The 22,857-nt window shown below is 41.8% G+C and overlaps 1 protein-coding gene across 3 annotated transcripts in view; it reads right to left on the minus strand.

Moving 5' to 3' along the window:
* The window catches only part of PRKCH (protein kinase C eta), a 204,874-nt gene extending 182,493 nt beyond the window's left edge, over positions 1-22,381 (minus strand). The window contains exon 1 of one of the 3 annotated variants that reach the window (XM_037006698.2): positions 21,037-22,376. In XM_037006698.2, the coding sequence (XP_036862593.1) occupies positions 21,037-21,399 (363 nt within the window). In that variant the 5' untranslated portion in view covers positions 21,400-22,376. Of the gene's footprint in view, positions 1-21,036 lie in introns of all 3 variants that reach the window. The other 2 variants (XM_037006687.2, XM_073242289.1) reach the window with 2 other exon arrangements.
* Between the last annotated feature and the right edge of the window lie 476 nt (positions 22,382-22,857).

Below are 22,857 nucleotides of genomic sequence, written 5' to 3' on the forward strand. Positions count from 1 at the left end.
CCTCTCTTTTTCCTCGAGGTCTAAAAACCTATATAGTCTGGGAAAATTAAGCATTAAGTGGAAACTCTTATGAAAGACTTGAAAACACCCTGCTCATGCTAGCCTAAAGGGACAAAAAGTGACAGTTGACCCTAGACAGACACTGTCCTCCATAACTGTGCTCACTAAAAAAAAAGGTGGTGAAAGGGTAGATCATCTCTATGTGAATAGCTCTGAACAGGCTACCCTAAAAATAGTGGAAAGAGGAAAATGATTTGTGAGGAAATATATTAGAAAAGGGAACTGAGAGAGAATGAGTATGCAGCCCTGTATTGTGACAGGAACAGAAATGAGCCCTTAGCAGTCCTGAGAAGTCATTCTCTCAAACTGGAAACCAAAAAACATATCATGTGAAGTAGGATACTTGGTAGGCAATTCGAGTCTGGCCTCAGTCACTCAACTGGATGTTCAGGAAGGTCACTAGGATAAAAACAAAACACCTTTAGTCCTAGATAATCTCTAGTGTTCCTTGGTTCCTTTAGCTTTAAGGAGCTAGCAGCCTGGATCTGGTGGAAACAGAGGGTCCCATGGGAGGAACTTCTAAGTCACACACAAGTGAAAAATAAAAATTACCAAAAGATCAGCAGTCAATAAGTGCCCTAAGCAGATCTGCGAGTGACCACTCCGCCAATCTCATTCACAAGCATATCTGTTGATTATAGACCCAAATGCTGCCCCGAGCTGGACCTGCAGCTGTTTAACTGTCTCACAATTGGCTCTGTAGCCCTGAGGAAAACAGGTCTGGTCACCCAGCAACCAGCCATCGGCTCTTTTTCTCTCAACTAAATTACCTACAAACATTAAGCACTTCATCCAACAAATCAAAGGGGAAAAAAAAGATTAAATTTATCACTCAAATCCCTCTGGTGGCATGCTACACGAACAGCACACTTCCATAGGGAACACCAGGCGTGCAGTGGACACTTTAGCCTGTCCCCATTTGTATCACAGGACACTTTTGTACTGATGTGGCTGGGAAGTGCCAGGTACCATGTCACTTGAGTCCTGACTCACTTCTCATGGGTTCCATGGAACTGGGTCTCTCATATTTAATTCCCTTTCTTCTTAAGCATCTAGTGTCATGAAGCAGCAACCCTGGCAAGGGATGTGATGACATCAGATTTCTTAGGGATGAGGGAACTTTCGGAGAGCACACATTTCATCAGTGGCCTGAATCAAGGCTGTAACTCTTCTTTCCCAAGCCCACAAGCAAGCCATGTCCCTCAGATGGCAAGCTTCACGGGGTTCTAAAGGTATGTCAACACCATTTCAGGACAATGAAAGAGAGCTAGAAGTAGGAAGTCACTATCCAAAGGAGCCACCATGACAAAGGACAGGCCCGATGCAGCATAAAGGTGACAGGATTCTGGAGGTAGAGGCTTATACGTAAGAGCTGATTCTCAGGATCCTAGACTCTAGAGAAGGACAATGGGTCAGGCTGTGCTTCATACAGAAGATGAGAACTTGCAAAACACCCATTCTAAATAAACCAGATCAATTTCCTGGTGCCAAATATAATTCCCCCCACTCCAGCTTAACAAAGTTAACAGACAAAACTCTTTTTAAACATCTTCTAACTTAGGTCTTTTTTAAATCAATTTTTATACTTTTGCTGTGTCACATGCTGTTACACAATGACTATTCAAAATATTGTTTACAGAAACCAGTCTTACTTTTGTATGTTAGATATGTGTTGTGTGTTTAAGATAAAAGTCTAAAGACATCTATCCAGTCCTTGTTCTATCATAGCTCCAGAATGAATGAAAATCTCACCCACAAAATTTAAGACCCTCTTTCCTTACAGACTGAAGTCCTGTTCTAGTCTTATAAGAGAGATCAGCCGGTCTGAGTATGCAGATCTCCTCTATCCAGTCTAGTGTCTGACTTTTCAGTGAGCTGGTTACTATTTCCCCGAAAGGCTGTTCTCTTGGAGCGTCTCTCACTTGGGTCATTTTAATTGAGATTCATTAATTTCTCAGTTGGAGTTATATTAACCCTTTCTCCATACAGTACACCAGCTGCCGAGCCATTCCTTTGACTCACCAATCCAAATAACTGGATCACTTTGGCAACTGCGCCCCCATAAATGCCAGCCAAGCAGCAACTGTGAAGTGTGGTTAACAGGCAAGTGCTCCAGGCCACTCTGTAAACACTCAGGAAAAAGTAAAGGCAAGAAGTCTGTGTGAGAGGAATCACTGAAATGACCAATACATCTGGAACAGGACCTGTTGATCCATGGCGAGCCTTTTGCCTTAGCCAGAAGTAAAGCCTGCCCTGGCTGTCTTGACAGTGATGCTCTGCAGTTCCTGGATTTCAATGGCAGCTTTTACATGGCAGTGCCTCCTGTTAGCTGGTAGAGAAATGCTAAGTGACCTTTCTGGATGCTAGTCTTCAAATTATTTTAGACATCTAATTATCAGTTCTTATGTGATAATCAGTAAACCTGGTCTTAAGACGCCATGGTGGACTAGAACACACTGGAAAATTTACAGCGAAAGGTGGAAAAGATCTGTTGTGCTTTCAGTGAGGGCTAAAACCCCTCCGCCCTGTGGTTCTGCCATACAGCCACAACAATGACACTAGCAGGGGGCAGAGTTCCTGTGGAAACACTGACGGTGCGAGTCTTCTGGTGGAAATGGGCCTCTGAAAACAAAGGCTCCAAGCCAACGGTGCATGGTGACGAAGCCCAGTGGCACAGCCGGTCTGGGGCAGATAATGCAGATAACCATCAATTTCACATACATGGAGATAAAAATCTATAATTAATTAAAGGATAAAGCCTACAGATAGACATACTCTGGTATGTTCAGGTCATCAAGCAGCCGCTCATTGACTAACTCATAATCAAGTGTATCTCTCCAAGGCTCTTCTGCAGTTAGGAAAGCACAAACTGCAGTGATCTACCTTCATGTGAGTTAGGCTGCTTATATGATATGCTAATAAATGAGTTAGCTCCACCTTCACCATCCTTCAGCTTGAATCTAATTACTAGTGTAGCCTTTAAAAGGGCACTCCCTTCACTTGAAATGAGTTTGGCACTCTTGCTCAGAACAGCACTGGACATCTAAATGACACTCTGCCCCTCCCATGAGGCAGCTCAGCTACACTACAGAGGCAGGCCATTGGGCTTCAGACCTCACAGGGCCATCCCAACATGAACCTCAGCTATCATGCTGACTTTTACCACCCTGGGGGTGTAGAGAACCCTTTCCCTACCCTTACCTCAAGGTGTCCAATTCAACCACTTATTCAGCACCTACTAGGGGCCCCTGCACTGAGAATAAACAGGGACAATCCCTCTGCCCTCATAAAACAAGTTCCCACCAATGGTATGAACCAGGTACAGTTTGCTTTTAAAAGGCACTTAAGTGTTGTTTGCCCTGTGTAACATGACCCACACAAGTAAAATTCCATGGAAAAAACATGAAAATAAAGTTCCATGGAAAACATACAAAAAGGCATGTGCACTGCCTTAAACCTGGTAAATGCTGAGTTTCCCTGAAGACTGAACTCAGATATCACCCCCTCCAGGAAGTTCCCCCTGAATCCCCAGGCTTATAATCCCCTGATATCCATTTCTATTACTGCATACATTTCTATTTCTGAACTCAACTGCTCTCAGTGAAACACTAGGCTTGTGCTGTCTTCTCCACTACAAAGTGAGCAGCCTGAACTTTGTACCACTGGCACCTAACATGGTCTCTGGCCATAGCAGGTACTCAGTGAATGCTGCAAGCTGACACGTGGAAGCATGTGTTGGTATGTGCATACGTGTGCTCAGGCCTGTTTGTGGGTGTGTCTGTAATGACATGGAGAGTGACATTCTTTCTATATAACCTCCTTCCCCCCTCCTATCTTTTCTAATGTCATGTAACAAGTCCTCTGTGCAAGTTACAAAGGACTATCTGTTCTCTTCCCCCCAGTACATATTAAAAATGAAGGGAATTAGACGTAAGCAGAAGCAAGAAAGCCTAACTTGCCCATTTGTACCTAGAACATAAGCTGGAGACAAGGAGAGGTGGGAGACAGGTGAGGGCCAGACTACTGGGAATCTTCCCAAGGAGCCTGGACTTTATGAGCGATGGGAAGCCTTTAAAAGATTTCTAGCAGGAGAGAGGTTAGGGCTGAGTTTTAGACAGCTCATCCAAGCAGCTCTGTGGAGGATGGATTTGAGAACATAAGACTCTATTCATGGAGAAAGTTCCAAGGCTATTGTAGTAATCCATCTGTATGATAAGGGCCCAAACACGTGTGGTGCTAATGGAAAAGAAGAAATCAACTCAAGAAGTAGTTAGCAAGCCCATTCAGCCAGACTTAGCAATTGACTAGCACAGGGAAAGAAGTGAAGAAGTGAGAGAAAATCACTCAGTGATGGCTAGGTGACTGAACAGTGGTAGAAATGGACAGAGAAGCTGGTGAAAGGGAGAGATGGGATACTTAATTGTGGACATTGCTGACTTGGTGAGGCCTAAAGGACATCCAAGTAGGTCTGCCCAGCAAGTGTATTAGACAAGATCTTGGCCCTGTTCTTGGACTTCCCTAAGCCACAGTTTCTCCAGGTAGGAAATGCAGATACCAGGAACTCATTCCACCCAGGCTGTTGTGAGGATTCAAGGAGACAGAGTATAAAGCCCTTTGTCCTGAGCTTGCTCCAGTCCCAGAAGCTCAGGGACAAAGATAAGAGACAGAATTTAAAGTCCTTGGCAAAAGCAGATGAGACCATGTGGAGTAAGAAAGACAGTATAAGATGACAAAAACCCCAGGAAACACCAATATTTAAAGAGATTGAAGGATGAGGATAAAGATACAAAGAGAAACTGAATTAAAAATAAAATCCCAGAAGGTGGAGAGAAAAAGAAGCAGGGGAGCAAAGGGCCTCAAGGAGAAGGGAGCAGCCAGCAGACAGGTACTAGGAGTGACATGACTGCTGCTCCTTCCTCGGCTTTGGTGGGTTGAGGCTGGCCACACAGCGAGGGGTGGACGCCTCTGGGGAAGAGGAGTGAATGCAGTGGGGGAGGGCACAGGCAGGCAGCTCTTTGGGGAAGCAGCTGAGAAGGGAAGGGGAGACACTGAGCCCCACCTCAAAAGGGAAGCAGGCAAACCAGGAGAAGGCTGGGTGGTTTGTTTCTGTACGGGTTGGGGAGGCTGAGTGTTTACAGAGCTGGGTCTGTTTCTAAAGAGAAGATGTCAGGAGGAAGGGACAGGATGAAGGTACAGGAAAGGAACCCCTGGCCCAGGGAGGACAGGGAAAGGACCCAAACAGAGCAGGGGGTGGCATGGGCCTGAACAGGGAGTTCCCCTCATCCCAACAGGGCCTGCGGCAGAGAGCAGGATGCCAGAGGGGATAAACCACAGTGGGACAGGATGCTCCACCTGTCAGCTTTTGCTTTTTTGGAGCACTAGACCACTTGCCTGCAGAGAATCCTTGGGCTCTAGAAAACAAGTTCTTGTGGATTGTAACTGACTTAACCTGAGCTCTTCTAAATAATGACCAGAGGAGAAGCCACGTAAGGAAGTAAGGGTCCTGCTAAGAGTAAGGTATGGGGAGCCCAAGGGGCAGGGGCTAGAGGAGAGGATGAGCCTTAATTATTTTTTCCTTCCAATTCTCTAGTGTTTCTTTTAATGTAAGCTTCATTGCAGTAGAGCTGTCGCTGAGTAATTTGATTTCAAAATATTAGTGGAAAGATTCATTTAATATCTTGATGGGAATAATTTTTCAGAATCATTATTTTTCCTATTTTAACATACAATTCTACATACACAAGTTCAATAGGACCAAATTACACCAGCAGGAGTTGACAATGAGCCATCAGAAATTCAGATCAGAGAGGAAAATACACACTGGTGTCCTAATGAGGCAACTTCAGGAGTCGTTTATTTTGGCAGAACAGGATATTTTAAGAAAAATAAGCTGAAATGGCAACTGTCACTTCAGGGTCACAGTTAAACCATGATCTCGTTTATGTTTCTTGCTGGTGTCCTGTTCTTACCACGGGCAGGGGGTCATTAATATATTCCTGACATCTCGTGTGCCAGAAGATGGTTTAAGTCTCTCAGTTTTTCCTATTTTGGAAACCATCTCTTATTATCCAAACAAAAGTTAACATTTTATTTGGGGACCCTGGAATCCAGCCTTTCACACACCTTTCACATTTATCTAAATAATCAAGGGAATAAAATTCACACTGGCATATGCATTCTCTCTGAACTAGTCCTTAGGCTGCTCTTAAATTCACACACACAAAACATAATTAATGTCTATACCTGAAACGTGAAATTTTTTAAAGAGAAAATCTTGTAGCAAAAGTGGATGACAGTGTTTGAATCCTGAATCAGACTCACATGAGAAGAATGAGGAATTTCTTCAATCTACAAATGCTTCCTGAATCCCTAATGTATGCAGGGCCCTTTGCCAGGGGCTGGGGGAGGCTGAGGGTCCCTAGTACCCACACAGATAGAGGTACTACTGGGCTGAAGATCACAGGTCAGACACCCACAAACACATTCTTATTTATCCCCAGACATTTGCAACAGTAGAGCCCCAGCAAATCAATATAACCACAACCCAGGTACAGGATGTACATGATGAGAAGGCGAGGAGGCCCAGCAGGGAAACTCAAAAACAATATATTCTCTACATAACTGAAGAACTAACTGAAGCCTCTCAACAACCAAAACTGAGGCTGTGCTAAACATCAGTGCAAACACTGTGGGGCCTTGCTATGGAGCAAATGAAACTTTTGTTCTGAAAAATTAAATATGGACACTTCAGAAAACCTCTAATTTAAAATCAATTGTGAAAGAACTAGGACCCAAAACAAGTATCCAGTCAACAGATAAAACTAGAAGTAATCACCTTCAGAATGAGTCAATATAGTGGGGGGAAAAAACCTGACATTTTCTGAAAACCAAATCAAAATCATTGATGCCCTTAATTTCATCCATGAATCCACAAGTTCAAAGGATGTACTTTCAAAATTGCAGTTTTTCTCCTTGAAAGCATGAAAGAACAATTCACATCCCATGACTAGCATTCTATGTTCAAACTTAAACCAAAGAAACATCTTTTAAGGCCAATTGAAAGAGACTATTTACCACCAGTTCCCTTAACTGTAGTAATAAAAGTGCTCACTTCAGTTTTTGAAAGGGTTCCCTTCAGCCCCTTGCAAGTCAGTATTGCAACTTTACTTCTTTCTGGTTTGTTATTCACACTAACTCAGAACCTTCTATTTATCCAATAGCAAATGAGCAAACCAAGACTCAGTTCCGAGGTCTTTTCCATAAACTAACTTTGGCCGACATTGTAACTGTAGTATTTCAGCTTCCTCTCCCCATATTCCTTGCAAGATCTTTTTGAGTGGACACATGTGCAGAATTTACCCCAAATCCCTCTGGTTCCAGGATAAAGGGAACCATCTCCTCTTCCACCTGTAAATATCCTATCGATTTACACTCCAGAATCTTAAATAAAAAAGCAAAAGTAATCAGAAAGCTGGACTCAAATATCCCTTCTAAAATTCTCAAAACTATAAATTCTCTCAAATTAAAAATTCAAATTCCATGTAAATCAATGTCTTATTGTTTTCAGAGTTAATTTCAGAAAAGGCTATGCCCATGACTTTATGTTTAAGTACTCTGTGACTTCCTGTGTAAGAGTGGTGGTAACAGTGATAGTTTTTCTGCAGTGAACGTGTCAAAGGCTGTGCTAGATGGCTTACGTAAGTCCTCACATAACCCTCACGTGCACTGATAATTATGCTACTTGTCCAATAAATATTTCTCAAAGCCTCTATTTTGTATTATTACTCTGTAATTGTATATTCTGCATCCTAATTTATGTGGCTTAGGCAAATGCTAATGGACCTTTTTATATTAAATACAGGCCAAATGGATATTGAAGGGTAGGTCAGAAATATTCTAGAGATCAGGGAGATGCTGAAACAGTCATTATCCAAAATTATTCAAAATAGGCAAAATCATCTAGATTTAATCCTCAAAATTATGGTAAATAAAGTAAATGAGCTTTCAGTAAGCATGAATCAAATGTATCTGGTTATTCATAATTTTTGAGGTTTTCTTTATGATTATTAGCACCATGTTTATTAATTCTCATTCATAAATTTACATTTTGTAAAAAAAATAAACACATTCTGGGGCCCTACCAATTATATCACTATTAGGAGGATAATTTTCTTATCCAAGTATTGAAACTATTAATACTGATGAGCCCATAAAAAAGAAATACATCACTCAAAAATTTAAAAACCTGGGACAAACTTCAGTCTTTGTTTCGTTTCCCTTATTTTCTCTTTAGAAAGTATGGTCCTGAAGAAGGTAAGGGATAAGCATAGGCTTCTATGTTATTTGGGGGCACCAACAAGACTATATCTATCCTATCTCAGGGAACTTTTTCATCACCACCCCCATTGTCTAAAATGAAACTATCTGAGTATATTTCCTTGGCCAATATTATTTGCAGAAGGCCCTCGTCAAAATATTAACTCCTTGGGAGATTAAAAGTCACCAAAGCTTCTTGAGGGCCTGTTTTGCACTGGGCTTATTCAATGTATTAAATCTAATTCACACCAATCCTAAAAGGTAGCTAACATTAGCACCATTTTCCAGAGGACAAAACAGAAATTGAGGAACTTGCTCATTGTAGCAGAGCTAGGGGAACACACCCAACCTGATAACCCCAAGTCTACCCTCCTTCCAATACCTTCTGTTTATTCCTCCACGTGTCAAGCTTGTTCCCACCTGTGGGCTTTTGCCTGAGCAGTTCCCTCTGTCTGTGAAAATCCTCCAGTTTCATGTGGCTGGTCATTTCCTGACACTCAAATCTCAGGCGAAATGTTACCCCCTCTTCGAGTCCTTCTCTTTCTCCTCTAGGTAGAGCAGTCACCCTGTCATACTCCATCACATTACCCTGGTTTAATTCTCCACTTAGCACCTAACCACCGTTTGTTATTTTTGTAATCAGCTGTTTGCTTATTACCCACCTCTCCATGCTAGGGCAGGAGCTCTGTGAGAGCCAAGATTCTGGGTGCTGTGTTCTCCATCCTATCTGTAACACCTAGAACAGAGTTGGACACACAGCAGGTGCTCAGTGAAGATCTATCAATGATTGAATGGCTGTCCTGCTGCCTCTACCACATGCTGAAGTGGCATTATTAAAGAATCTTGGGTTCAAGTCCAGAAGAGCTAGATTCTAGCTTCACCTCTAACTAGATAGGGCTCTGCTGAGGACAACCTCCATTCACCTCCCCACCATCAGGCTGTTTTCCAAGATGTCAGCAAGGTGAGCTGAAATTTGAGAAGATCAGAGAATCTTATTGGGTCAGAGGGACCTGGGTCATAGGAGACCAGGGGTCACAGGGCAGGAGTTGCAGACAAGCATGACTGATTTCATCATTTTGTCTTGGACTAACACAGTGGTTCACCACATTGCCCAGGATAACTCAAAAAGAGGGTGAATGTTTTAAGTATATAGATAAAGCCTTCCTCTTTTTATAGGGGAAAAGTTTATATTCACTTGCAAAGTCACTCAAACTGTCCTAGTTTTTTAGATTTATTTTTTTCACCTTTCAGCTACTGCAAACCTCAAACAAACCCTTTCAAAAATAGAGACTTTTGAAAATACCTAAATAACACAACCAAATATGTCCTAAAATGCGTCATCATCTAGTATATTTCACCAGGAGCTAGAAGCAAGAATACATTTTTTAAGTACATATTTTTCTTTAAAATTTATAGCTCCTTTTTTCTGCTAGTTAGCTGTCTCCTATGATTAAAGTGAGAATGTCCTTAAATAAAGGGGAAAATATTAGAAATATGCCTTGGGAATTAGGAATTAATAAAAGCCTTATTTTTGACACCTTTCAATTTGAGTTCCTTAACCTGAGGCCCTGTGTCCCCAGTCAGGCTCCAGAGGACCACTAATATGATGACCTGATTCCCAGCATATTGTCAATATTCACATATGTGCATTTTCCTAAAAACAGGATTCATAGCTTTCATCATCACTAAAAGGCTCAAAAACCATTTCAGAAGCACTGCTTCTGCTGAGAATCTGTGCTCAATTCTTCTGCACTATGAGGGAACCACAGAAATATATAATAAAGCACAGAAGAGGTCCACAGCTCACAAATGAATAAATGCACTCTGTTTAGGGCATTATGCTTATATATTCACGACTGTAGTGTGTACGCTTCCAAAAGTAAGTTCAGAGCCTAGAACAAATCTGAGTATCAGTAGAACAGTCAAGATATTTCAGAAGGGAGCAGAATCTTCATTGTCCAATGGAGCTATAAGTAGAACCACATAACTCTGATGCTGAAAGGGGCCGCAGAGCTCAGGTTGCCCAGCCCTCCGAGGTCACAGAGAGAGTGAGGATGGAGGCACATCATATTTAAGTGCTATGAGAGAGAGGTGGAAACTGTTATGCAAGTACAAGGGATAAATGTGACTTACAAATGAAAATGCAGCTTTGTGGTTCTGGCTTAAGCACTGGGGGCTAGAAGAGGGGCTAGATCTAGAACATGCTCACTCTGGCCCCATATGACTTATGTTATTAATATAATTATGAAGGCCTCATATTAGCCATGGTTCCATCCTCTGACAAATCTCTTAATTTTTTTTTTACCAGAAGCACAAACATCTTTGGTTACCTTTGAAGCATTTCTCTCTCTGTAAGGTGCAAGGGTTAAACTTGTGTAAAATTGAAGGAACTTTCTAAAAGGCAGCTCATAATAAAAGCACTGCTAGTTGGTCTTCTATGACATGCTCTTTCTACTAAAAACTCCTATGTGCTTTGACAATGGTGCTACTATAATTGTAGCTACAGAAGCTAACATACGAAGCTTGATAAATCTCTCTGGATAGTACCATGATTCTCAACAAAAATCTCCCATTTCATAAAATTCTATAGCATAGCACTTAAACACTGTGATAGCCAATACCCTTGGGCTCATTCCTCCATCTAATTAAAATGCCTATCCTACAAATGATTTATAGTATTTGTCATCACCTGGGGTGGATATATAGACTGGTGGCTACAGATACTTGGTTACTATAAAGCATTAATTACCACACTAGTGAGAATTGCTTCTAGCAAAAGCTCAAACAGTGCAATTCTCAGTCTCCAACACAAGGTAACCAGGACATGACTTACAACCACCCCATAGAACCAGGAGCCCATTCGTGCAAACTAAGAAAGATAACAGCACGACTTGAAATGAGGACCCACTGTAAATCCTTAAGGCTGATTCTAAGCCAAGGAAATAACACCAACACTAAATGTCATTTAGACATGAGCTAAATCCTCTGCAAGCCTGAGCAATTTAGATATGGATCAATTTAATTCTTAGGAGTCACTAACTTTGTTAAGGCCTAATTCATTTTGACTGCTTAAAACCAAACCATTTACTCCAAAAGTGAAGAAATGACATAATTGCCTAACACATGGAGGCACAGGCTTTAGAGACGGGTCTTTAGAGATATTCTAGTGCAACTCCCACATGATACTAACCAGGAAACTGAGACCCTGATAAGTTGAGGCCTGCCTAAGGTCACAGCCAATAGGTGACAAAGTCACACCTTGAACCCGGCTGTCCTGACTCCCATATAGCACAGCACTTAGATATTGCCAGAAGTTGTATAATGAAATACAAAGGTAATTGTTTTAATTGGTTACTTAATACAATACTAATTTGCAGTTGAAGCTAACTCCTCATATATTTACTAATAAGCCAGTTTCCTCTAAAATTTTAGGACATAAATACATGTGTCTGTATGTAAATACCTAAATAAATATACATCTAATGTATTTGTAGATTAATGCATATCTAAATAAATTGAAATAAATTTATCTACATACATATGTAGATGTTAAGAGTATGTATGTATGTGTACCTGTTTATAACACATCATGTGAGCTTAGGTCACAGTAATTCTTTGGCTGGAACTTTGGTTCCCATACTATGAAAACAAAGGCTAGAGCTACAGTAGATGTCAAAAACTCAAAACCTTCCCAGAACCAACCAGATAATGAGTTAAGAGGACTGGTTTTAATAGGGAGTAGTGGGGTCTGTGGCAAACTGAAGCACCACAGAACTAAATACCTTCAGATTCAATGTTAAAAACATCTCTGCCAAATAAATACATATGCAGATTTCCATGGGCCTAAGAGCTATCAGGACTTTTTGTTGTTATTGTGAACTAAATGACCTTACTACTTGGCCTTCTACGATTCCTTTGTGATCTATACAAAGCTTAGGGAATTTGGTGGTTCAAACAAGGTGTTATTTTTTTCTACCCTTGGGAGTCAAATGTTCTTTCAGGTTACCTGTTCACAGATATCTCATCTTGGTCCCCTCCCAAAGTTTCCAAAGATGGAAACATTTCTATGGGTCAGGAACATTTACCCTTCAACAGGGAATCTGTGATGTCTCTCTGCGAAAGTAGTATCAGGTCAGTAGTTCCTTTTCTTCTTTGGAGAAATGATTTTCACAGTCATGTAACTGAAGCAGGCTGTGGCTGTCTGTGCTGGGGCCTTAAAAATCTGCTCTCTGTTTTCCCTCCAGGAAAATGTTTCTCATCTTTTCCAGCCAGGTGTTGACCAGCATCTTAGTATTTAGCTTCTGGTCTACAATTTCCTGGTTGTTGGTTTTCTCCCTTAACCTCTCCCCCCTTTGGAACTACAAGGCCTATGAAGGAAGGGCCAAGTCTATCTTGTCCAGGGTAGAACACAGTGCCTGATATATAGGACATGCTCAGCAGTGAACAAGTGCTGCTCACCTAGGGCTCAGTATTTCGTACAGAAATGTGTATAGTCTATGTAGCTATCCCACGAGCAGAGGGGATGAATCCTCATCAGTCACCCAGGCTATCATACCCTGAGCTCCCTCTGACCATATCACACACTTCCAAGGGAACCCAGTTCATTCTTTCAAGATGGAGGGGAGGGTTGGCAATGGAGGTCTCAGGATGCTGAGGGAACACTAGGAAAGAAAACCAAGCCCAGACTTGGTATGTCAAGCAAAGTTTTCTGGGTAAATGATGTCTACAATGAGACCTGACACACAGGTAGGAAATAGCAAGGTGGCCTTGGAGGAATTGAAAGATGTTCATTGTGACTAAAGCACAGAGTGGGGAGGTGAGTGGTAAGGCTCCAGAGGAGCTCAGGGGCCAGATCATGCAGAACATTCCGTACCATCTTAACCATCTGTGCTTTAAGAGCAGTGGAGAACCACTGAAGGGTTGAGAGTAAAAGAATGACTATCAGTTTGGCAATTGAGGAAGATCATTTTGGATACAGCAATGGTAAGAGTGGAAAAGAGGATCCAGGCACTGAGTGTCCACTCAGACCTCATTTTTATCATATTTCTAGTAAAATAGAGCTAAACAGTTAATGCAGAAGGAGAACCTGATCTAGTCCATTGTTTCATGAAATAAAAGAGACCACAGAAAATCCAAAGCACCTCTCTTATCCTAAGTAAATGCTACCCATCTCTTAAAAATGTATTGTACTAAAATTCGTTTTTATGTCCTCTTCTCCCTCTCTGCCTTCAACATAGACTTGACTCCCTTAAACCCAGGAACCTGACCCCAAAATTTGGTTACCAGTTTGTCAGGTAATCTGGACTTTCTGGTGCCACCATTGAGATGGCATCCATCAAAAGAGTAGCAGTTCCTTTAGATCATGACTCTTGAGATTGATAATTCTGCCATTTTCATTTCATTTCCTGAAAGTCAGGGTTGGCTTGTGAAAAGTTGTTAAACAACATGCTAAATGTGAAACGTCAACCCTCACTCTAAACTTTCCCTATTGAGAGTATCAAATGAAGACTTCATTGGGTTTTTATAGTGGCTTTCTGATTTTGGTAGTCCAATCATTGAAGAAGGAAGTTCGAAAGTTGTTGTATACTGTTAACGATTGTCTGCCCATGTCCTGCCTGAAATATGATTGTTTATGAAAGGTATCTTTAATAAAGCTGGATACAGTTTGGCTTGGAAAAAAAATGTACTGTACTTTTACTATCAAAACTAATCACCATCTAACCATTAGATACCAAAACTCTACTAATAAAGTTGTATAAGCTAAAATGATTCATGCTCTGCCCACCAGCCTCATTAGTTCTCCAATGAATGTTTATTTCTTGCTTCGGCCCCAAATTTAGTATGTTGGAATTACAAGTTACTAATGAAAGAAGTTAGAACATATTAACAGGCTAAAAAATCATAGTCTTCTAAAATGAAACAAAAGCAAGAAATTTTCCATACACAGAGCTTTCAATCCATTAACAAACTCAAAGGGCATAAAAATCTTGGCCCAATCTTTGAAGCACATATTGGTATACATTAATTGATTTTAAAAGGGGACTCTGTAATATATGGTCACTCCCCAGTTACTTCCATTTACTTCTTTTAGAAAGATGAATAAAACGTTTAAGGACAGAAGTTCTCAAAGTACTTATACTTTTCTTGCCCCCAAATCATCTAAAAAAAAATTATTCTTTTGACAAATATTTATTGCCTGCTGTACACCAGACACTGCTCAAGGTGCTGGAGTTAGAATAATGGGCAACAGAGGTGAGAGTCCCTGCTCTCAAGGTGTTTATACTCTAAGGTAGTGAAGTATAAAAAGTAAATAAATTCACAAATGATCTCAGAGTGATGAGTACAATGAAGGGTGATAGGATAATTACGTGGTCAGGAGAATGCTCTGTAAGGGGGAAACATCTCAGCCACAACCTGCACAAGAAGCAGCCAGTACCACTGTAGCAAAATCCTTACAATGAAACTGAAGGTGCAATATATCCAATACAATTCCTGTATGCTGGAGCAGACCTCCCTAAAGATGCTAACATACGTTTTCTCCCATCAACACTGTGAGTTAATCATTTGGCTCAGGAAAATAAATTAATTGTGAGAATTAATAACACCACTCCAAAGTACAAAACAGAATGAACCACTAGATAATGAATCTGGAAGACATGGATCCAGGAATAAAGGAAAAAGATAAACAGAAGTGGTAACCTGGCTGCTTTACCTGACAGGACTACCAAACAGGCTCCTCACTGAGAAACTAGAGAAAGCAGCCTCCGGTGCTACAGGGAACACAATGTCTTCAGGAGGGGTTGAAGCAGGAAAACAGCCTGGGATCCCACCAAGCAAGTCCTTCCTTCCTGAAAGTATGCCAAGATCTTTCCATGACGCAGCCTCCAGCTCCTCCTGCCTCCCCCCACATCCCCATGCTCTGCATTAAGTATTAGATGCCCATCCCCATCTGGAAAGCCAAGAAATAAGGAGAAAATACATGAGAGAAGGAAATACGGTTTTAATTTAGACAAACTTTCAGTTTTCCAATGTCCAAGGTTTATTAGGCAAAATAGACCTGTTCTAGAAGAAACAGAAAAACAGTGATAATTTATAAAATGAGACTGTCCAAAAATCAGAAACTATATTTAATGAATTTGATTTCTTTTTGTTTTTTTTTAAATGCCCGTACTCTTATAAATGTTTTCTGCACTGAAGAAGCAATGTAGTTTACAAGAGTTAGCCTTGGCTCAAATTTAATTCAGTCACTTAACATCTTCTTGGGTATAATAGGGATAATAAATCCTCATTGTTTTTTTCCTACAGCTTTATTGAGGAATAATTGTCATACAGTAACATGCACATTAAAAGTGAACTATTTCATGAGCTTGGACATAAGTATATAACCTCCAGTCCCAAGCAACTAAACACTAGTTTTCATTTTCTAGAATTTTGCATAAATGGAATCATACAGTATATGTTCTTTTTCTTTGTTTGTTTGGCTTCCTTCACTCTATAAATTATCTTGAGATTCATCCACGTTGTTACATGTTTCAATAGTTGGTTACTTTTTATGCTGAGAAGTATTATATTGTATGTATATGCAATTTGTTTAAAATATTCACCTGTTGCCTGACACTTAAATTGTTTCCAGTTTGGGGGCTATTACAAACAAAGCAGATATGAACATTCACATACAAGTCTCTGTATAAACAGTTTCATTTCTCTTGGTAAATACTTAAGAGTAGCTAGGTTTATTGGTAGGCATATTTAACACTTTAAGAAACTGCCAAACTGTTTTCCAACATGACTATACCATTTTATGAGAGTTCCAGTGGCTCCACCTTATCACTAATGTTTACTTAATATGGTCTTTTTAATTTTAGCCCCTCAGGTTTTGGTTTTAATTTACACTTCCTTCATTACTAATGATTTGGGGTATCCTTTAGTTGCTATTTTCCATGAAGATTCCTACTCAAATCTCTGTCCCATTTTTAAATTGGTTATTTTTCTCATTGTATTGTAAGAGTTCTTTTATATACTCATGTTACAAGTCCTTCATCTGATTTACATGTTGCAAATATTTTCTCCCAGACTGTGGTGTGTTCACCTTAAATGTCTTTTTGACAAGAGATAGTTCTTAATTTTGATAAAGTTCAATTTATTTTTTTATAGTTGGTACTTTTTGTATCCTATCTAAAAAATACTTGCTGAACTCAAGATCACTAATATTTTCTTCAATTTTTTTATAGGAGCTTTACAGTTAAACTCTTACATTTAGGTCTGTGATCCATTTTGAGTTAATTTTTGTGTATTGTGTGAGGTAAGGGTCAATACTCATATTTCTGCATTTGCTTATCCAATTGTTCAAACACCACTTGAAAATATTATCATTCTCCCATTGACTTGCCTTGGTATCTTTGTCAAAAAAAGAAAAGTGCAACTGATTTTATGTGTGTGATTCTATGTCTAGACTCTCTTCTATTCCACTGATCTGAGTCCCTCTACACCAACACCACATTCTCTTCATTATAACAACATTATAATAAGTCTTAAAATTAGACAGTGTAAATCCTCCAACTTTATCTTTTTCAAAATTATTCTTAGGTAAGTCTAGTTCTTTCACATGTTGATAAAATTTTAGAATCAGTCTCTCAAATTCTATAACAAAGCTTGCTGACATTTTGACTAGGTTTGCAATTTGGGAAGAAATGAGGGTTTAACTACTTTTTATCTTCCCATTCATAACCACAGTATCTCTTCTACTTAGATTTTTTATTTATTTTGACAATGTTTTGTCATTTTCAGTGAACAAGCCTTGCATATCTTTTGTCAGATTTATCCAGTCGCAATGGTATTCTTCTACTCCAGTATTCAATTGTCCACTGATTGTATTAAGAAATATCATTGATTTTGTGTTACTAGTTTGGATCCTGCAACCTAGCTAAACTAATTTGTTGGATCTAGTAGCCCTTTTGTAGATGCCTTAGAATTTTCTACAATCATTTGTCTGCAAATAAAGACAGTTTTACTTCTTCCTTTGTAATCTGCTTATATTTGCCTATTGCACAGACTGGGACCTCCAATACGCTGTTGAACAAAGGTGGTAAGAGTAGATATCTTGCCACTCCTAATCTTAAGAGAATATCATTCATTCTTTCACCATTTGGATGTTACCTGTAGGTTTTTTTACAGATGTCCTTCATCAGGTTGAAGAGGTTCTATTACTAATTTGTTGAGAGATTTTTATCATGAATGGATATCGAATTTTGTCAAATGCTTTTTCTGAATCTATTGCGATGATCATATGGGTCTCCTTTATTCTGTTAATATGAATAATTGCAGTGTTTGATTTTTAAATATTTAATCAACCTTGCATTCCTGGTTATAAACCCCATTTGATCACAATATTCTATTTGCTAAGTTTTGGATTTGATTTGCTAAAATTTTAGAATTTTTATATCTATATTCACAGGAAGCACTGGTCTGTTTATTTTTTGCAATTTTTCATCAGGTTTTGGCATAAGTGTAATATTGGCCTCATGGAATGAGTTGGGATTTGTATTCTTCATTTCTTATATCCTTCTATTTCTTGAAATAGTTTGTGTAGAGATGACACTTATTTCTTCCTTAAAAAATGGTAGAATTCACTAGTAAAGCCATCTGGAACCTTGAATGTGCATTGTGGAAGGTCTTTAACTACAATTCAATTGCCTCAATAGACATAAAGCTATCAAGTATTTGAGTGAGTTTTGGTAGTTTGTATCTTTCAAGGAATTTGTTTATTTAACCTAAATTGTGGAATGTACTGGCATGAAATTATTCATAACACTCCTTTTTTTTTTTTATTCTATAGTAATGTTCTCTCATTCCTAGTATTGGTAGTTTTGTCTGCTCTTTTTTTTTTTCTTGATCATTCTGGCTTGAGGTTTATCAATTTCATTTAATTTTTTCCAAAAGACTAGGTTTTTGTTTCATTCATTTTTCTCCATTGTTTTGTTTTTCACTGATTTCTGCTATCTTTAGAATTTCCTCCTTTCTGTGTATTTTGGGTTGAACTTGCTCTTCTTTTCTAGTTTCAAGTGGCAACTTAGATCTTTTAGATCTCTTCCAATTTAAGTGTTCAACACTGTGAATTTCAGCTTATGACTGCTTTAAGTACATCCCACCACTTCCCTTGGGTTTTATTTAGATTAAATGAAATATTTACAGTCAGCCAGGAAAGAAATTGATTGCCTAATCCAGGTCAGGCACCATGCTTGATACTAGGAACATACTGCAGAAGCTAGATGGAACCACTTCTCTCTTTAAACTTAGAAGGTAATACATATTGACAAAATTGGTACAGAATCAATGTAATAATGATTATCTTCTTGATAGTTAGAAAGTATATTAAGCCAGAAAGCATAACATTTTTGTTTTATTCTATTGATCAAATTATCTTAAATTTTTGTCTCTCTACTCATGATCTAGCAAAAAGTAAGTTGCTAGGTATCACAACACATAAATTTATGGTGGAATAAGTTCAATTACTCCATTTGTAACTGAATAAACTACACATTTCAATTTAATATGCTAAAGATAAATAAATATTTCTGTAATTCTAAACTTCAAAACAACCTTTAGATCTATAAAGTTTAAAGCGAGCATTCCATATATTTCCAAATATTTTCTTAAGATGGGTCTTAAAAGTTAAAGCAAGCACTATCTATTCTATCTATTCTATCCTCAGTTTCAAAATACCCAGAACTTAAGGGGGAAAAAAAATGCTCTGCCCTCCTCAACTGAATGTAAATGCATGACAATCACTGGTTTCAATCTCATTTAAATTCTGACCTATCCTACCAAATACTCATGTTTTCCAAAACACCACTAGTGGGTTATATCAAACACCTACATATAATTAATTCAGACAATAATAGATACAGAAGTTAACTTTACATTTCAATTTGTTCATCCAGTGGGGCAAGACGCAGCTCCGCACACCATGTCAGGTATCCTGGATCTTCCTATGCTTCTTCTTCCAGTCCTCATCTCTCCGTCTTACTTTTAGGACATGGGTTCACGACCTTGACTGAATACTGGGGAGTCTGAAAGTACTGATGCTAAGGTACTACAGCCAGAGATTCTGCTCTAGAGTACTTAAAAGTGAGAATTTTTTCAAGCTCCCCATATGATTAAAGTGCGCAGATGAGGGGTAAGAAGGACCATTCTAGGCTCTTTCCAGGACGGCATGCTTCTAATAGCCATTGGCCATACTTCAGAATCCAGTTTCCTCTGGGGCTTTGCCCATCTAACTCCAAATCAGACACAACTCAGTAATTCCATTCAGATTCCTAAGCTCACCTCTCTCTCATATTCACAAATTCATGGGATAAAATGTGACTTTATTTTAAACATTCCTCCCGAGTACATTTGTAAATATAATTTCATGAAGTTCAGCTGAAGGGAGAAAGCTCCACAAGCCATCTGTAGTTTGGCAGAATAACTGGTAAAATTATCAATTTCCTCAAAGTAAAACATAAATATATAAATAAGTCTTCATTGTTATCCATCTGATTCCACTACTTACTAATTTCAAACAAGTTTCAAACACTGATTCACATTCTGGGCTCAAAACTGACATCCTCTGGGACTTAAACCTTTAAACTCCAGAGGGTTTTCAAACAGCTTACTCCCTTTTGCCAAACCAAATCACTTCATTATAATTCTCTTTCATCATGTAAAAGTGAGAACATGCTTATCAGTGTGAGGACTAAGAAGCAATAGCATTTTAGCACTATGTAGTGTTGTAGACATTTTAATTTATTTGCAGCAGAAACTTTGCTTCGTGGGAGCTATGTGAAAAAGTGGAGGCAAGAAGGAAGTTGTGGGTAACTACTTGTCAGTACATGGAAACATCAGCAGGTGAGGCACAGAGAAGGGCTGTGGGCGGGCCGCAAACTACACAGCAGCTCCGGAACCCCTCAGGTCAATAGCAGCAGAACCGCACACTGCCGGACTCCGCACTTCTCAGGCAGAGACTGAACTACCAAGGTTACTACAAACACGTGGCTAAACCTCAGCTCCTAGGAAAACTGCTAAGCAATAAAACCTTGCCAACGTGCAGACCCAGGAACTCCGATCCCTGCCAGTGTAGGTTATGTACCTATGGGATGTAATGGGTATGCATGCCGAAACACGTGTGCAGGTCTGAGCGGCTGAACCAACATGTATCCATAAACATTATGAATAATACTTGCGAGAATGTACGGCTTTCCCCTAAGAAGAGCTTTAAGTACTTTTTACCAAATCAAGTCACTCTCACATCACACCTGCCTTGCCTCTCCTGCGTATTACCCGCATGGTGAGAGTTGGGGAGCCTTACCCAAAGTCTGCGCGGTGTTGGGGAGGGGGAGGGTGTCCATCCCCGCCCCAACTTCCCGTTAGCCCAAGTTGCCATCACTAAAGGGGACCGTGTCCATGCTAGCTTCCTGGAGACACACCTGCACCCTCACACACCCACTGCGGTCGCGTCACCAGGGCCGCGGCCACCCGAGCGAGGACCACCATCTGCAGGGAATTCCCTCCTCCATGGAGCTCCGGGAGACGATGGGAAAGTGGGACCCACGCGAGTTTTGAGAAGTGGAAAGGGGAGAAGGGATTTTAGAGGACACAGCCGGAGGGGTCACGGCTACTCACCCAGCCCTCGAAGGTGTCCGAGGCGCCCGCCGTGCGCAGCAGCTCCTGGAATTGAAGGGTGCAGTTGGCCACGAAGTGGTCGTAGCCCAGGGGCGTCTCGTGGAAGACGGCCAGCTCGAGGTGGCCTCCGTCGGTGACGTTGGCGCAGAACTCCTCATTGTAGGTGGGTTTGTTGGTCTTCTGCTTGGTGCTGGTCTGGCCCACGCGCACCTGGTCCACGCTCACCGTCAGGTATGGGTCCAGCAGCTGGTAGCCCTTCTTGAAGAGCGAGTGGCGCAGGGACCAACGGGTGGGCTGCAGCCCCACGGCCTCGCCGATGCGGACCCTCAAGTAGCCGTTGAACTTCATGGTGCCAGACGACATGCCGGCGCCGCTGCCCCGGCCCCGGGGGCCCGCGCTGGCTCGCGGCGGGGGAGCCTGGAGCCCCTGCTCAGGCCAGCCCTCGCGGCAGCCGCAGGAGTGGAGGAAGCTCCTGGGAAACGTAGGGCCCGAGCCCCCCACGACCGGCCATTCTGCCCCCTCTGCGGGACCTCCCCTCCCCTCCTTCCCTCCCTCCCTCCCTCGCGAGGTGGAAAGGAGGGGAGCCCGGCGCCGAGCCCTCAGCGGGCTGGGGTAGCCCGACCGCCCCTCTGGAGCGCGCGGCGTTTCTCGAGGGCTCGCCCGGGACTCGCCCCTTCTCCAGGGCCGGGAAGCTCCTCTCCGCGGAGAGCCGGAGCGACCCGTCCGGCCAGCTCCAGCCCCGAGCGTCTCTTGCCCCCGCCTCCTCCTGCTTCTCCTCCTGCCCCCGCCTCCGCGGGCTCACGCTCTCCCCCCGTCGGCGAGCTTCGAACCAGGAAGCAGCTGCCGCCGCATCCCAGGCGGTAGGCTCGCGCAGCCAGGCTCCAGTTCACCGAAACCCCGCGCGGGCTCCCGCGCCGTTCGAACTCCGGGGGCGTGGCGCCCAGCCCGGCCCGGCCCTGCGGTCTGTCAGTGGCGAGGCGCGCGCTGCCGGGGAGCCCACCTCTGCGCGCGCCCTGCTGCCCGGGGCCCGGCGGTGTGCTGTGGGTCAGAGGCTACGCCAGGTGCAGGCCGAAAAGGCAAGGGCTCCTGGCTAGCCCGGGCAAAAACACCTGAGGCACGGCGGACAGGTCCCGGGAGGCTGGAAGGCCAGGAGGGGGTGGAGCAGAGAGCCCGCGCGGCGAGGTGGACTGGTGACCCTACCCGGCCGTCTCCAAGAGGCCCTGGCCGGAGGCGGGCTCACGGCGGGGAGCTTCCTTTCCCTAATCTTTACTGGGATGGCTCATCCCGGGTTCAGCTCGGGCCCATCCTGTTTGTGCGCCTTTCTTGCAGAGAGTAATTACATAGTTGTGTGTTTTGTTTTCTTTTTTTTTTTTTTCGATTTAATAAGGCAGTAGTAATGATGGAAATCCTGTCTGCCTCCTTCCCCAGAGAGGTGTGTCTTGTTGCACAAAGAGCAGGAAAGGTCGGTTCTGAAGACAGACGTGGCTGAGGTGTCCCCAGTTTCTTCCTCTGCGCGGAGTGTGGTTCCTGGTCCACGCAGCCCTGCATGGCAAGGGCAGCTGTTGCCCACACACACACTTCACCCATACATGTGCGCAAAGAGATTGCCGTCTTCTAGGAACACTCTGGGAGGTTCCGGGGCTTGCCAGAGTGGGCAGCCTTTTGTTCCTGAGCACCAGTGGCACCGGCAGTTTTGTCCTCTGGGAGAACCTTTTCATCTACTCTGCTCTACACAAAGCTTGCTCCCTGAGGGCCAGCCACACCCATGTGTATCCCATAAAGCCTAGGCCATTTTTAAGATACTTAATTACATTCTGCCTG

Source organism: Manis javanica, chromosome 8 (genome assembly GCF_040802235.1).
Source record: "Manis javanica isolate MJ-LG chromosome 8, MJ_LKY, whole genome shotgun sequence".
Taxonomy (NCBI): Eukaryota; Metazoa; Chordata; class Mammalia; order Pholidota; family Manidae; genus Manis; species Manis javanica.